Genomic DNA, 16,947 nt, shown 5'->3' with positions numbered 1-16,947 from the left:
CTGATGGGAGCTGGCATGGAAAACATCTGGAGGGCACCATAATAATAATAATAATAATAATAATAATAATAATAATAATAATTGGGCGGCTTTCAACAAAAGAATAAAACACAATATCTATTAAACATTAAAAGCCTCCCCTTCAGATGTCTTCTAAAAGTCTGGTAGTTGTTTTCCTTTTTGACATCTGTTGGGAGGGCGTTCCACAGGGCAGGTGCCACCACCGAGAAGGCCCTCTGCCTAGTTCCCTGCAACTTGGCTTCTCGCAACGAGGGAACTGCCAGAAGGCCCTCGGTGCTGGACCTCAGTGTCCGGGCAGAATGATGGAGGTGGAGACGCTCCTTCAGGTATACTGGACCGAGGCTATGTCAATGAAGGCTACTCTAGGCCATTAATGGATGGGAAAGAAAGTTGGCACCAGCACTCACAACTGAACCTGGAAACAAACAGGTAACCAATAAAAATGCTATAGGCCTAGGGATATGTGACACACAACCGAAGCAGAGGATTGCAATGAGTAATACAAAACAATCACAACACGAGAAGTCACGGACATCCAATGAAGCTGAAGGTTGATGGATAGATGAAATAACTTCTTCACACAGCACACAGTTATGGGACAATGGAGCTCCCTCCCACAGGAGGCAGTGAGGGCCAGTGAGGATTAGACAATTCATTGAGGAAAAGGCTATCAATGGCTACTAGCTTTGCCTCCAGGCAGCAAATGCCTTTTGATATCAGATGCTAGAAACCACAAGAGGGCAGAGTGCTCTTGTGCTCAGGTCCTGCTTGTGGGTGAGAATGGGATGCTGGTATGATTCTATGGTTAGATGGAGCTTTGGCCAGATCCAGCACGCTCTTCTTATGCTCTTATTCTTACTGGTTGGGATAAAGAGTGATGTATCTAGCAATTACTGTGCCCTAGGTCAGGGGAAGGAAACGGCATCTATCCAGAGGTTGCTTGACTACAGCTCCCATCTTCCCTGACCATTAGCTGTGGTGGCTGGAGCTGATGGGAGTCCAACAACATTCAGAAGCCCACAGGTATGCCAACCTAGGGCCCATGTTATATGTGCATGCCAGTCTTTATGAAGGTAGGCACCATTCAAACTGTACTTTTTTTAAAAAAAAAGTCATTCCAATGGGCAGATATTACATTTGATTCAACCTTAAGCCATATCTAATTCACATAATTTGTTCCACCATAACCGTTCCGACCTTCCATTCCCCCCACACCAATAAATTTACTTCCTGCCTGATTTAAGCTTGAAACTCTTTTATTTCTCACCTCTGACACATGTCATATGCATTTAAAAATAAATCCAACTGTTGTTTATGTTTTAATTCCAAGTACACCACAGCTGCAGGCTGCAATCTACATTTGTGCTATATGTTGACTTCGACAGCACTAGAGCTACGCAGAGCTGTTTACCCAAAACTACTTCAAGTTTCCTAAATATTTTCCCAAGAGGTGCCAGCCAGTCTCTTCTTCTAAGCTTTAGCATTGCGTCATTGCAAGCATTACTACGTCATTGTGGTAATGCTTGATTCTTGCTGGCAAACAATCATAGGCAGATTTATAGCCTGAGGAAGAGAAAAACAACCAGAGCACCCACAAACATGAAAGTATTTGCAGGAAGCTCTTTACAGAGAACAATGAAGGAGGGAGAAACACTCTTCCTGGCATCTCAGATTTCACTGGGTAGCTACTGCTGCTCCTTTTATGGAAGAGACACTAGATGTCTGCAGGACAGCAATTCATTCATTGCTGGGGAGCCAATGAGGTTACTACTTCCTGCTGTAGGCATTCCAGAGGCAGGGATTCATTGTTCAATATCAGGTGCCTTTGAGAAGATATGGGATAACCCCAGAGAATAGCAACACGAAGCAGCTTGAATTGGGCCTACAGATGAACAGCAAATAGACAAAGCTGTGATTTAGGTCCACCACTTTGTCACTGATAGCCACCCAGTTCTAAAAGGCAGAGGTTCATCCTGAATTACCTAAATAAGTACATGACCCTTAAAAGATGTAATTTCCTAGCATCTCTTAGCATGAGTCCACATGGAACGCTCTTAATACAACATGGTGTACTGAATTTTGTTGTTGTTAATGACTCATCTAGTTCAGCATCCTCTTCTCACACTGGCCACCTGGATGCCTCTGAGAAACTGGCCAGCAGATCCCAAGCACAAGAGCATTCTCCCCACCTGTGATTTCCAGCAACTGGTGTTCAGAAGCATTACTACCTCGGACCATAACCATAACGTCTACTAGCCACTGATCTCTTTATCCACAAACTTGTCCAATCCCCTTTTAAATCCACTCAAGATGGTAGCCATCACTGCCTCCTGTGGGGGGTGAGTTCCATTGCTTAACCATGCAATCTATGAAGAAGTGCTTTATTTTACCAGACCTCCATCTGCCAACATTCAGCCTCATTGGATGTCCATGTCCAAGTGTTCCATTATTATGAGAGAGGCACAAAAACTTCTCTATATCCAATGATAAATCAACTGCATGTGAATGAACAAACTTGGTTTGTTACTATAATCTCCTTTCCAATGTTAAATGCAAAGGTTGAAACCAAGCACTCACTGTGGCTTCTTTTAATCTTCTAAAATCAATGTTGAGGTATGCTTTGATTCCATCATATGCACCAGGCAATGTCAGTCCATGGATTAACAGTACGGATAAAACAACATAAGGCAATGTGGCTGTTATCCATACAACCTGTTAAGCAACAAAAAATATTGATCTGTTTCTTGAATGGCAAAGACAGCATAACAACAACAACAACAACAACAACAACAACAACAACAACATATTACTTATACACCACCCATCTGGCCGGCCCTCCCCAGACATTCTGGGTGGCTCCCAACAGAATATTAACAAGATGAAACATCAAACATTTAAAACTTCCCTAAACAGGGCTGCCTTCAGATGTGTTCTAAAAGTCAGATTGTTGTTTATATCCTTGACATCTGATGGGAGGATGTTCCACAGGGCGGGTGCCACTACAGAGAAGGCTCTCTGCCTGGTTCTCTGTAACCTCACTTCTCGCAGTGAGGGAATCACCAGAAGGCCCTCAGAGCTGAACCTCAGTGTCCGGGCTGAACAATGGGGGTAGAGATATTCCTCTCTCTTTGACTGATTTTGTTGTTGTTAAAAAAGAAATGCAACCAACCCTTTGAACAGCATCCTTCCATTTCAGTATAGTGGGGTAGGAGAGCTGGGGTGGGGGGAATCACATCTGGCAACCAATATGCCCCTTTGGTTTCAGATAATACATGGGTAGACGAGTCTTAAAAGCCCAGGACACAAATTTCTAGTGGCTATGGTGGCTCACATAGCAGTATTTAGTGCCAACTCTGGAAGCGTATATTCGATTCTGACCAAACTAAACCTCCTAGAGCAAAATATACATCAGGACAAGGCTGTATGGCGTTTCTTGCTCCCCATTCCTTTCTCCCTTCTGCTTTTCATGTATAAAGAGAGATTGAACTAAGCAGAATTCGCCATTAAGTCTAAATGCAGGAAATTGTGGCTTGATCTAACTGTGGTTACATAAAACAAACCTCAATCAAACCATGTTCAGTCTCTGTCAACTAATCAAGGGAGGCTATGGAAGTCTGAACAGGTATCTGGATATAGCCTGGGTAATTTGGAATGGATGATGGGGACAAAGAAGCTGAAACTTAATTGAGTCAATACAGAAGTGTGGTGAGTGAGGGTAAGGTGAGTTGAGGCTGTCAGGAGCTAGAGTCAAGTGTAGGTTAGCAACCAAAGAAAAACCCAGGGTCAGTGAAGTTAACTCTTTATTCCAGAAACCATAACAGCAACTCTTCCCAGTAGGTCTTGTGCCAACAAGGCAAATGCAGTGACTGATGGTCCCCACCTTCTCTAAGTCTCCTCCTCTCCAAGGTCTTTCCCAAGAAGTCGCAAACTGTGCTCCACTCTCTTCATTTTTCTCTGTGTTCTAGGAGACTTGTGGGGAGGGAAGCTGGCCACAGCAGGAGGGGGAGACTCCCTGGCTTCTTCAGCAGTCTGCCTCTCTATCTTCTGTCCCCACTCTCCTCCAGCCACCGCTTCTGCCTCAGAGTCTGAGCTGCCCTCTGCCATAACCTCTTCCTGCTCACCAACCCTGTTACCTTCTTGGCTTCTGACCTTGGGGGGTCCCCAGCTAGTGCCTCCCACCACTACTCTGCATCCAGCCAGTCCATGATAGGCTCACAGTTTAGGGGATACTCCACTGCTTGGCGTAGCATCAGAGAAGGTGAAGGGAAGGTGGAAGCTGCACAAACCACTGTGTGCCTATATGTCTGGAACAGTGTTCTGTGCAAACCATGGTTTGATGTTACACCTGAACCACCAAAACCTTAATAGGGAAATATTTGCCAATGTATTAGGAAAATATTTGCCAACCTTTCCTGAAGTCTTCACACCTTTCCACAGGCTGAAGAAAACAGTGATCACCACGACCACAAGACACAGTGTGAGCTGCCATTGGGGCAAGCCGATATCCTGAATCCCCCGGCTTAGGTGAAGCTGCAAAACTCTCCGCCTAAGCAAAAAGAGACAGAAGAGGGATTGAGTTAGATCCTTTTGTATGGGGGAAAAAATCACTCACTGGCTCCACACTTGTTTGAAGTGGTGATTTGGTTTCAGCAAAGAGTGAGCTGTTTGTCAAGATCAGGTCTTATCAAGGGGTATGGAAAACATAGAAGTAAAACAAAGAGAAAGTAATACACAGCTCAGTTTGACGTCAGGACTGGTCATCTAGGTTTCCTAGATTGGTGGGGGGGCATCCTGCCCCCTGCCCCAGCATATTTTGTCATTCTTCTTAACTAACGATGTAGACCACATTCAGTGGTAAGCTAGTGATCAATTTCTGGGAGTCTACTCAGGGATTGTTGCAAAGGATGCTGGACTAGGCGGATCTCTTTCTGCTCCATCAAGGCATTTCTTGTGTCCTTAAACTAAAATGCATACTCAAGTGGGTCACTTTACACAGGTTTTGCCTTAGCTGTGAAAACACACTCTTGCTTTAGAGTAGGGGTGTGGAACCTCTGGCCCAGAAGGGTAAATTCATCCCTCCAAGCCCAAGACCTTAAGATGAGCCTCTTGGATCAGGCCCATGGCCCATCTAGTCCAGCATCCTTTTCTCATAGTGGAGAGAGCTTTTTTTTTTTTAAGAAAGCTAAGAGTTCAGCCCCCCAGTGGTGTTGCAAATGCCCCCACGAATTTGTTGCCCTGGGCAAAGTGCACCATGTGTCTCTGCCATGAATACATCTCATTTCCCCTCCCAGAGCTACAATACCCAGAGTGATTTAACAGTCAATCCCTCTTGTCAGGTAGCTTGGTGAGGCGATTAGAGGGTTAGAATCCCAGGAAGTGTAGTTTGTAGTGCTCTGAGGGAAATAGGCATCTCATAACAACTCTCAGCAGCCTTAGCAAACTACATTTCCCAGGACTCTTGCGGGGGCATGGCTGTTTAATGGAGTGTGATACAGCTTCATATACTGTACATGGTATAGTTGGAGCCTTAGAAACCTCTGACAAAAGAGAGAGAGAGAGAGAAAAAAAGATTATGGTCATTAGGGATACAAACTAAACCCAAGACCCTTAGATTGCCCTCTATTGTAGATTCAATTTCTCCTTTGTGAGCTGCATTGAAAGTCCACTCTTTATGGCGCTGTTAAAAGGACATGAAGCCTAAACAGGAAACAGAATTTAAAAGAATGTGAAATGCCTTGATGAGATGTGCCCACTTTGTTTTTCAATCTTGGTCTTTAAGATGGAGCCAGAAAAAACAAACACCCTACTCTTAAACACATGACGTAGAAACCATATCTCTATAGATATTGTTCAGAGATTTTCTCCTCTCCTGGGGGAAAACTCAGCAAAATAATTTCCCCGTTTTCACCACCCACAAATTTGCATGTGGAAGATAACAGGTTCAAACCCTCTCTTGCAACTGTTTCAGGCTTAAGATATTGCTGAAGGGAATTGCTTTCAGAGTAATGAAGCTGGGCAAAGGAAGTTGAGAGGCATGCTGGGACAGAGAGGCAAAGCGGAACTTTTTTTTTTAAAAAAAATTGACCCCAGAAGTTATCTCAAAACTGTCTCTATAGATCAGTGATTAGGGACATAGCTCAGTGGTAGAACATCTGATTGGCATGCAGAAGGTGCATCTCCAGGTAGAGATGGGAGAGATATCTGGAGAAACCCTGGAGAGCTGCTGCCAATGGACAGACCAGGTATAATGATGCCTCCTATGTTTTCATGGACCAATTGCATGTGAGTTTTGGTATGCACAGGTGTATATATGAAAGCTTCCACTTCAAAGTCGTTTCCGTCAGCACATGGATTCAGGGGCACAGCCATGACAGCTGTGAATCAGACTATAAAAGTGTCCCTCCAAAATTCTACTTTTAAAAAGTAATTTTATTAAATTTTATCCATATAACCCAAATAACAAAACAGAACTTCATGAGACAACCACGTAAAATCCAAACCAAACCTGGAAACCAAACCAAGGCCTGGAAACGATGCCTTATGAGGAACGGCTTAGGGAGCTGGGTATGTTTAGCCTGGAGAAGAGAAGGTTAAGGGGTGATATGATAGCCATGTTCAAATATATAAAAGGATGTCATATAGAGGAGGGTGAAAGGTTGTTTTCTGCTGCTCCAGAGAAGCGGACACGGAGCAATGGATTCAAACTACAAGAAAGAAGATTCCACCTGAACATTAGGAAGAACTTCCTGACAGTAAGAGCTGTTCGACAGTGGAATTTGCTGCCAGGGAGTGTGGTGGACTCTCCTTAAGCAGAGGCTAGACAGCCATATGTCAGGAATGCTTTGATGGTGTTTCCTGCTTGGCAGGGGGTTGGTCTGGATGACCCTTGTGGTCTCTTCCAACTCTATTATTCTATTATTAAACCAAACCAAACCAAGGTTAATGTGGGATGTTACATTCGCAAGAAGAAAATGATAAAGCTGTTCTTGGTTGTTTTTATCTACAACACAGCCTTCCCCCATTCTGCCCCCTCCCCCCGGGTGCCCTAGATCATGCCTTCATTCCATATCTTTAGGCAGGAGGCAAAAACATTCCACTTCTCCAAGACGTTCAGATAATTAAACAATCTGTGGCCTTCTAAACTGTGTGAAGGGGTTATTGTGTATTACTATAGCATGCATTCTCGTGTTGTTATGTTGTATACTGCCCTGTGATCCTCAGATGAAGGGCAGCATAGAAATTTAATAATTAATAATAATAACTAACGGCAAAACCATTGTGGACACTCATTAGACCATTGACCCTCCAGATGTTGTCAGACACCAACTCCCATCAGCCCCAGCCAGCATGACAAACAGTCAGGGAAGATGGAAGTTGTAGTCCAGTAACATCTGAAAGGTACTAGATTAGGGACAGTGGGGAAAAATAGCTGCTTTTGTTTTTATTATTTGTTTTTAGTATTATGTGGCATTTGATTATGCTTGCTGAAGCTTATCAAAATAATGAGGAAAAATGGTTAAAGGTTCTAAGGTCATAAATGATTCCATGGTTCTAAAACTGGTCAATATATTTGTTTGTCTTCTAAAAAGAAAACATATTAATACTACAATGCGAAACAGATTGTTAAACAAATAAACTTTGCTGAGATGGAAATTGCTCCATCCCTGTGTTGTGAGGCCAACTTGAGTACGGAGCACCACTTTCTGGACTTCTCTCTTGCATTATCTTTTTGATACAACTATAGAGGAAATAATAGAAAACACTACACGTCTATTTCCACTTCCACTGCCATAATTACTGCCTAGATCAAATAATAGAGACCTATGGGGGGGGGGTGTTGCAATAGACAGCCACTTAGTATTTTACATTGTGCCTTGGCTAGTAACAATCATGAATGCTGTGCCATTTAATAAGACAAACTGAAAGGGGCTCAAAGATAATGAAACTGAAGCATCCACTAGGTCCCACAGATGTGTCAGCAGCAATCCACAAACAGTGGTATCAATGGCTACAAGAGGATCTGAATCTTCAATTGCTCCATCCTGAATACAGCATTCAGACTCAGGAAACTTATTTCCATTGTTGAGTGGGTTCAGGGGAACAAAGGGACACAGGAAGATGACTCATACTCAGTCAAACTATTGGTTCTTCTAGCTCAGTACTGTCTACACTGACTGGCAGCAGCTCTCAAAGATTGCAGATAGGGTTCTCTTCCAGCCCTACCAGGAGATATCAGGGGTTTAGCCTGCCCCCTGGTTACTTTATTCTTCCCTGAAAATTAGATCGAGTAGATGGAGGAGGATGGAAGAAGGGCACTCCTTCCCACATCCACTTTCATCTCCATGTGCTTTTCAAGATTCAGGTTAATTCTGCTCTCTCTTATCAAGATCTCTTGAAAGCAAATTTGTGTGCAGGTACAATCACGCTTCTTGTCCCCAGGAAAAGCGGCTGACCTGGGGCAGAGGAAAAATAAGTGGCTAGAGGCAGTGGTGTCCACAATACTCACTCAAAAATCCACATTGTGCCCCCATGCCCAAAAATGATTGGTAGGGTATGACTTAGGCTCCCTTCAGATTAGTGGAGAGGTTGGCAACAAGTCATTGATGCAATAAGAGTGCATTTAGTGGTAGAGTAGTGCTGGACGCGGGTGGCGCTGTGGGTTAAACAACTGAGCCTAGGGCTTGCCGATCAGAAGGTCACCAATTCGAATCCCCACGAGGGGGTGAGCTCCCGTTGCTCGGTCCCAGCTCCTGCCAACCTAGCAGTTCAAAAGCACGTCAAAGTGCAAGTAGATAAATAGGTACCGCTCCAGCAGGAAGGTAAACAACATTTCCGTGTGCTGCTCTGGTTCACCAGAAGCGGCTTTGTCATGCTGGCCACATGACCTGGAAGCTGTACGTCGGCTCCCTCGGCCAATAATGCGAGATGAGCACCGCAACCCCAGAGTCGGTCACGACTGGACCTAATGGTCAGGGGTCCCTTTACCTTTTTAGTGCTGGATCACCCACATATCAATCAGTTTTATTAGTCTTCCTGGGATGTTTCCCCAATTTTACAACATTATTGTTGTCTTGAGCTACAAAAGTGGGGGAAATGCACAAACCCAGGACCACTGTGGTATAAAAAGTTGCAGGGTTTGAGCAGGAAGATACAGGGCATGCACCAATCGTAAACGAAGCAGCTTAGCCACCCCAAATTTTAGCAGGGTCAAATGGTAATGAAAGTGAGATTGTGTATAACCATTGTGACAACCAGTGCTTTCCCCCCCAGGGGGTACTCATGGGTACACAGCACTGGCACTTTTGTTGTAGTTAAAAAGTGTGACACTTAATGGTGAGTACCGGCATCTATTTTTCTAGAAGAAAGCACTGGTGACGACCATCACGAGCACAAATAATCATGAATACATATTTAAAGGAATGTCAGAAGAGGCCCTTAAATACATCCCAGAGCAACTGCAAACTGTTTTCCAAAAGTGAAAGCCACAAAGAGCCCTAGACTTACTCATAAAATTCAGCTGCAGGAGTTATCTTGTACTTGGAATAAGTGGTTCCAGCGGCAAATGTTGAGGCATTGATGAGTTTGGGGTCTATGCAGTTGGGGCTGTTCCAGGGGTTGCCACACTTCGTCCAGGGAAGCTCCTCCAGTGTGAAGGATGCAAACAGATAATACAGAGACCAAGCTATGATAACGTTGTAGTAGAAACCCACGTATAGAGCTATGAGTATCACAGCATAGCCTACACCTGAAGACAAAGGAAAACCAGATTACACATGAAGCTGTAAGTCACATCAGGTTCATCTTCCTAGTGAGGGTTAGAAGAGGGTGGCATTGCTCATCACCCCAAACAACTATTTGCCAAATATTATTAACAATATTCCACACCAAGGTGTTTGCTTGGTGCTGGGAAGCAAGATTGGCTTTCATTCAGGGTGGGATACATAGGCTGGTCAATCAAGGCACAGCCTTTGTGTTTCCCTGATTTGTTGTATTTCTGACCATATGGATGCCAAATTTAATTTTAATAAAATGAGTTGGAAGGGTTCTTGAAAGTAATCAAGTCCAGTCCTCTGCTCAAAGCAGGATCTGCAATACAGGATGCAACTACCGCGTCCCAGAGAGATTACTTGTCCAGTCTCTGCTTAAATACCTACAGCAGAAAACCGAGAGCCTTTTACTTGAAAGGTAGGAGAGAAATCACCATAATTAAAACAAGCAACCCAACATATTGTGAGAACAATTAAATTAACTTTTTAAGGAAAGTGCAGTGAATTATTGTAAACTGTAAAAGGTAAAGGTAAAGGGACCCCTGACCATTAGGTCCAGTCGTGACCGACTCTGGGGTTGCGGCGCTCATCTCGCGTTATTGGCCGAGGGAGCCGGCGTACAGCGTACAGGGGTCCCTTTACCATGTGGCCAGCATGACTAAGCCACTTCTGGCGAACCAGAGCAGCACACGGAAACACCGTTTACCTTCCCGCTGTAGCGGTACCTATCTATCTACTTGCACTTTGACGTGATTTCGAACTGCTGGGTTGGCAGGAGCTGGGACTGAACAACGGGAGCTCACTCCGTCGCGGGGGTTCGAACTGCCAACCTTCTGATCGGTAAGCCCTAGGCTCTGTGGTTTAACCCACATTGTAAACTGTAAATGCAAATAATTCATGGCATAGTTCTTCTATTGAGTTTTTTAATAGCAGGGTCATGTTTTGCAATTATTATTATTATTATTATTATTACTATTCCTGCCTTTCCTCCCAAAGGTGCCCAGCTATTGAAATATACAGAAATTCCAATAATTGAAAGTAATAGCAACCTTTTTTATATATATAAAAAGACTTAGAACATGATTCCCTTGACAAGTGGCAGACTCTCCTTCATGGGAGGTTTTTAAACAGAGGTTGGATGGCCATCTGTCATGGATGATTTAGTTGAGACTCCCGCATTTCAGGAGGTGACTAGATGACCCTCGGGATCCCTTCCAACACTACAATTCGATTCTATGACCTTATTTTAAAAAGTTATTCCATTTTATTGGGGGGGGGAATGCTGTTGTAAAGGTGAAAGATGCTAAAATAGCAATAATGGCCAACTTTTAAAAGGTTCTCGTGAAGGTAATCTGTGACCTGTATGTTGGAATATTTGACAACATTTAACCGTAGTGAAATAAACAGGCGCAAACTGATGATCTGACTGGTTAATTGATTGGCTTGTCAATCCTAGCAAAAATGTGTACAAAAGTAGTGTAAACCCAAACTGAAAATCCAGAATAGCACCCTTGGGGTATATTATTCTAGCATGTCATTAGAGTAAATTTGAGAAGCAAATCTGGACACAGCCTGCTATTTACAACAGCTGGGTGACACCCAAGTGGTTGAAGGCAGCCTTCTTATCCCAACATTTGAATGAATACTTCCACAGTGATTGCAGGGTACGGTCTTGGTGCCAAACACGGCGGGCTCACATCACTACCACCAAGTTCCGGATTTTACAGCACTACCATTTATAGCTAATATTAGCCTGTTGTGTTTAACGTCTGTTTGCTTTCTGGTCCAAAGGGTCTTTCCAGGTGCAGCAAACTAAAATTAGCCAACTTCTCTCCCTCCCTCCCCCAATTAAGAGAGTTTTTAACTAATTAGGAATAAACTGTTGGCTTATCATCACCACTAAAGATTCAAATTCACGAAAAACCATGAAAATTAGAGCTCTGGAGGTTGTAGCCTATGACACCCGAAGCTAGAGCTTTGAACCTAGCTCTGTCCAAGGCTTTCCCACTACTGTATCAGCATTTCATCAACGGCTACATTTTTACTCTGGGTCCAAATGTACTACAGTGGCACCTCGGTTTATGAACACCTTGGTTTAAAAATTTTCGGTTTACGAATGCCGCGGACCCATCTGGAACAGATTAATTCACTTTCCATTACTTTCAATGGGAAAGTTCCCTTCAGTTTATGAACGCTTCAGTTTATGAACGGACTTCTGGAACCAATTGTGTTCATAAACCGAGGTACCACTGTAGAGTTTAAACGGCAACACACAAAAATCCACCATGGCTGTTTCTATTGTTCAGGTGAGGCAGGCAACACCAGGTTACTAAGTTGGGAGTGTTGTGAAAAAACAGAAAACTGAGAGTGAGTCAGTGAGACAAAATTCTCATTAGGGAGGTTCCAGTTTAAAAATGAGGCAGATGGGGAAAGATGGCAAAAAGAGGAGTGACCCTGATTCCCTTTCCTTGTTATCAGAGGCAGTTTTAGGGCAGTCTGGCCAGTTCCCCTGTGCTGGGTACTGAGTGGAGAGAAGTACCCTATATATGCCAATAAAGGTATTGAATTGAATTGAATTGAGAAGTACCCTGTTATGGGAAGGAGGCTTGAGGGCTCTGGCAGGGGCCTAGAGTCCTCTCACCTGCTTCACAAAGCTTAGTTACCACATTCCCAGCTTTGGAAAGGAGGGTGGAAGCCGCTAGGACCCTGCCAGAGCCTCACACCTCCTTCCCAAAGCCTGGCACTCATGAGGCTGTAGAGGCGATGCACCAAATTTTGGCCTAGCTCAGGGTGCTGTTGCACCAGACTCCACCCCAGTTGTTGTTTTCGCTTTTGCTACCAGTTTTGCAACGATGGCAGCAAAAGAACAGAGAAGCCTCCTGGCTGAGACCAATGTGCCGTCTAATCCAGCATCCTTATAATAATTCACTACAGTTTTATTAAAGACTCATTTGTTTTGGGGATTCATGCAGACCTCTTGATGAGCAAGGCATCGTTTTGTTGTTAATAAGGTGGATGCTTTTGGGCAGGGATAGTTCAGCAGCATTTTCCCAAGTATTTTTAGACTTGTCAAATAGCTAACACTTCCCCCGGAGGAACCTTTTAAAAAAATCTCCTATATATCTTCATGCAAAATGGTGTCTATCTTCCTGCTATATCCGCCTTCACCAATCTGGTGCCCTCCAGATGTTTTGGAATACAACTCCTGTCAGCCTCAGCCAGTGCACCATTGCTGACTGGGGCTGATGGAAGTTGTAGTGCAAAAACATCTGGAAGGCACCAAGTTGCTGAAGGCTGCCCTAAAGTCTATTTTGTGCTGATGAGCAATAAAGGCATTAGTGACAAGTGACTCTCAAAATACGGATGTTAGCTATTCTGGCCTTGCCAAAAACTTTCAATGCAAGCCTCGGAGAGGTGTTCAATATCAAGAAACTCCAGAAGATATTGCAAACATATTAAGCAGAAAGCCTGGGATTTACCTTTAAAAAGTGGGCAGATTTTCCATACGGTGGCAGCCCCTTCTCTGTTATACTGGCCCAAAGCTAGTTCCATATAGAATAAGGGCATCCCAGCAATGACGAGGAAGAGTATGTAAGGTATGAGGAAGGCACCTGGAAACAGAAGCACCAATACAGAGATCAACTAAGCTCCAACTCTACAATTCTATGCTTCTAATTATGCAACTCGTTTTAACCCGGTCAGGCAATGCTTCCTGGGCTGAATCTAGACATATATTTAAAAAGCGCTGTGAAAATGCTCTTTTAAAAGAAACGCTTTAAAATATATGTTGAATTTGCCATTAGATCACCATCATCATCTAGTGACTCATTTGTATAATGCACTTAAACACACTTAAAGCATTATATTTGCAGCTGTATAGCTGAGTCCCTGGATTCCCTTCCTGCATCCCACTCTATTTCCCACTGCAGACACATAACCTTGCATTGTCTCTCCCCCCCCCCCTGACTTTTCAACTGCCCATTTGCTAATCTTTGTGTGCCTGGACAGTGTTCAATGGACTGAGCAACATTACAGATGTGGCATATAACATAAAGTTGTTTTGTGTGTGTGTGTGTGTGTGTGTGTGTGTGTGTGTGTGTATACACAGCAATAGCTACAACACTTGGCTGAGTAAATCCATCTCCTCGATACAGTCTCTCTGGGAAAGCAAATGCATTCTCTCATCAGGACACGGCTAATTTAAATATCAAAGTGTAGCAAGTGTTAATGGGGGATGTTCAAGATCAAATAAAATAAGAATCAGGCAGATTGCATGCATCCATTTGGGGAGTTGATCGCTGTGGTACAAAACAGAGAAGCTCAACAACAACCCCCCCCCACCCCAAGGCCCCTCTGAGATAATCATAGGATTGGTATTTCAAAAGACAATCTTCCAAAATTCTTTTCTGTCACACTATAAACTCAGAACAATACCGTCCCTGGCAACCCTGAAATCACTGGTTGAGAGTTTGTTTTTAACTGCTTTTATAATGCTTAATATATTACTACTACTACTACTACTACTACTACTACCATACTACTACTACTACTACTACTACTATTATTGTTGTTGTTGATAGGTTTGGTGGCCTGGTAACCTTCTGGAGAAAGGGTGGGGCATAGCTGTTTTAAATTGATTTTATGTAGTGTTTTAATGCTGTAAACCCACCCTGGGACTTTAGGATGAAGGACAGTAATCAATCAATAAATGATAGACTGAATAAATAAATCAGTGTAAATAATACACCCGCTTAAGAGATTTTTAACATTGAAGCTTTCAAGCAATGCTTTTAAATAAATATGTTAAAATGTGCAAGACGTGATCTGATGTGAACAAAGCTCAGTCATTTTGGATTCCACCAAATTTCGCATATAAATCCCTTTAAGACTGGATTGCTACTTTAAGGTGTCGAATACTTTAGCTGTAGCAGCTGCTGGAGAGAGGCAGTGTCAAGTGTTGGATTTGCAAAGGCATTTCTCTTTCTTTCTTTCTTTCTTTCTTTCTTTCTTTCTTTCTTTCTTTCTTTCTTTCTTTCTCTTTTTCTTTTTAAAGTCAGATCTTCAAAATGTTTTAATACTTTCTTTTTTTAGCTCACTCCTCCTTGATTGTCAGAGTGGGGGGGGGGAACCAAATAAGCAAACAAGCTTCCAGACAACCATTCTAAAAGGAGCACATTCTAGAGTGAAAAGAGAAAATAGCTTCTTAGAAAAGGGTCAAGAGGGGCAGGGAGGAGAAGGATCACTGAGAGCCACTGCACACTAAGGTGAAGAAAAGTGCTTTAAAACATCTGAAATAAGCGCCGTGTGTCTTTCAAGAGGATTAATGCAGAAGCCAATAGGAGGTAGATGATTGAAAATTCTGCCCAGAGCAGGATCAAACAAAAAACACTAACGTCTCAAGATTACACTTAAGGCTCTTATCGCTGTGCCACAATCAACTGTGTTTTAATTCACAAGTGGTATTTCTGCAGCCAAGCAACTGAAGCAGAAAGTGCCTCTACCTTCCAAGGCTCTGGCAGGAGAAGGGTTGTCATACAGCTCAATGGTAGAGAATCTGCTTTTCATGCAGAAGCTCTCAAGATCGATCACGGGCATCTCCAGGTTGGACTGGGGGAGAACTCGGCCTGAAACCCTGGGCAGCCCCTGCTCTAGTTAGCATAGACAGTATAGAACCAGAGGGATCAATATAGGATGACTTCCTATGCTCCTTGTGGCTAAGGGCAGTAATTTTTTTTGAGCCGGAGCACACCGGAGCGCAGTCCCGGCACCTCTTCTCTCTCCACCCTAGAGGCTGGTTGGCTCTGACTTGGCAGCCCCTGTCCACTCCCTCTGCCCACCTCTTCCTCCCATCAAGAAACCTGCTGCTGCCACCACGATCAGAAATTGATCACTGCGAGCACAACAGCAGCCTGCCATGGAAGGGGTTAAAGAGCAGGGGGGGGTAAGAGCGAGGCGGGAGCAAGGCAGGGGAGAGGGGGGCAGTTCTTAATTTATAAATTCTTTATTATTTTAATATTTTAAAATACAAACTTGGTAACAAAATACACAAACAAAAGAAGAAGAAAAGGAAAACGGAAAAAGTGTAAACAACAAAAAAATTGCCATAAAAACAGCTCTTCCAATTATTCTCTCTGTAATTTATGTTATTCTTATTTTATTGCACATTTGTGAATACTGTATCTGCTTATCGTTTCATTTCTTGCTATTTATACTAGGTTCAGCCTAAGTCTGCTATTAGGGTTTCAGATATTCCATTTTTCAATAAATATTCTTTGAACATCCTCCATTCCTCCTGTGCTTTTTGTCTCGTTTGTCCTCTTATCCTTGCTGTTGTTTTTGCCAACTGTAAATATTCTAACATCAAGGTTTGCCAATCTGTTATGCTGGGTGGATTTTTGGATTTCCAATTTCGTGCCACTAGGACTCTTGCTGCTACTATTCCATACATCAGTAATGTCCTTTTTGTTGTTTTAATGTACTCTGATATTATATTTAATAGGAATATTTCTGGTTTTTTTCTGAATGTATGTTTTAGTAGTTTTTTAAGTTCTTCATAAATCATATTCCAATAGTTACAAATGATGGGGCAACTCCACCACATGTGTAGAAAAGATCCCTTTTCTCCACTACACCTCCAGCACATAGACGATTTGTTTTTATACATTTTGGCAAGTTTCTCCGGTGTTTGGTACCACCTGTACAGAGAGGGGGCAGTTCTAGAGCCTTTTTTCTATAATAAAAGCACTAATAATAATAATAATAATAATAATAATAATACCCCGCCATCTCCAGCCAAAACCAGGCTCAGAATGGATAACATCAATGGGTTTCTAACTAGAGAAGAATAAAAAACTATCCATTTCTTCCACGCCATACATGATTTCATGCACCTCTATCAGGCCCCACCCTTTTCTCCTCAATTATAAAAGCCCCCAATGCTGCAACCCTTCCTCAGAGGACCATTTCCCCACCCCTATTGACATCAGGCAGGGACCTTCATTGTACTCTTTTCTGCACCTGCTAAATCATTTTTGTTTAGGCAAGTCTCTCCAGACATGTGAAACACTAGCTAGCAGACATGCACTTTAGTCTGGTTTTTAGCTTATCGTTGACTTCAATCTTTTCGGAATGGTTAAAGTCATTTTTAACTCTCTCTCTC

General features: G+C 43.0%; 1 protein-coding gene across 1 annotated transcript in view; it reads right to left on the bottom strand.

Annotated features, from left to right (window-relative positions):
- The window catches only part of SLC6A2 (solute carrier family 6 member 2), a 58,093-nt gene that overhangs the window by 26,798 nt on the left and 14,348 nt on the right, over positions 1–16,947 (bottom strand). The window contains exons 2-5 of the mRNA XM_035118407.2: positions 13,268–13,399; positions 9,526–9,766; positions 4,429–4,567; positions 2,599–2,733 (exon numbers count right to left, since the gene is read on the bottom strand). Of these exons, the coding sequence (XP_034974298.1) occupies positions 2,599–2,733; positions 4,429–4,567; positions 9,526–9,766; positions 13,268–13,399 (647 nt within the window). The remainder of the gene's footprint in view (positions 1–2,598; positions 2,734–4,428; positions 4,568–9,525; positions 9,767–13,267; positions 13,400–16,947) is intronic.

Source organism: Zootoca vivipara, chromosome 6 (assembly GCF_963506605.1).
Source record: "Zootoca vivipara chromosome 6, rZooViv1.1, whole genome shotgun sequence".
Classification (NCBI taxonomy): domain Eukaryota; kingdom Metazoa; phylum Chordata; class Lepidosauria; order Squamata; family Lacertidae; genus Zootoca; species Zootoca vivipara.
This window is presented reverse-complemented; position numbering and strand designations above follow the sequence as displayed.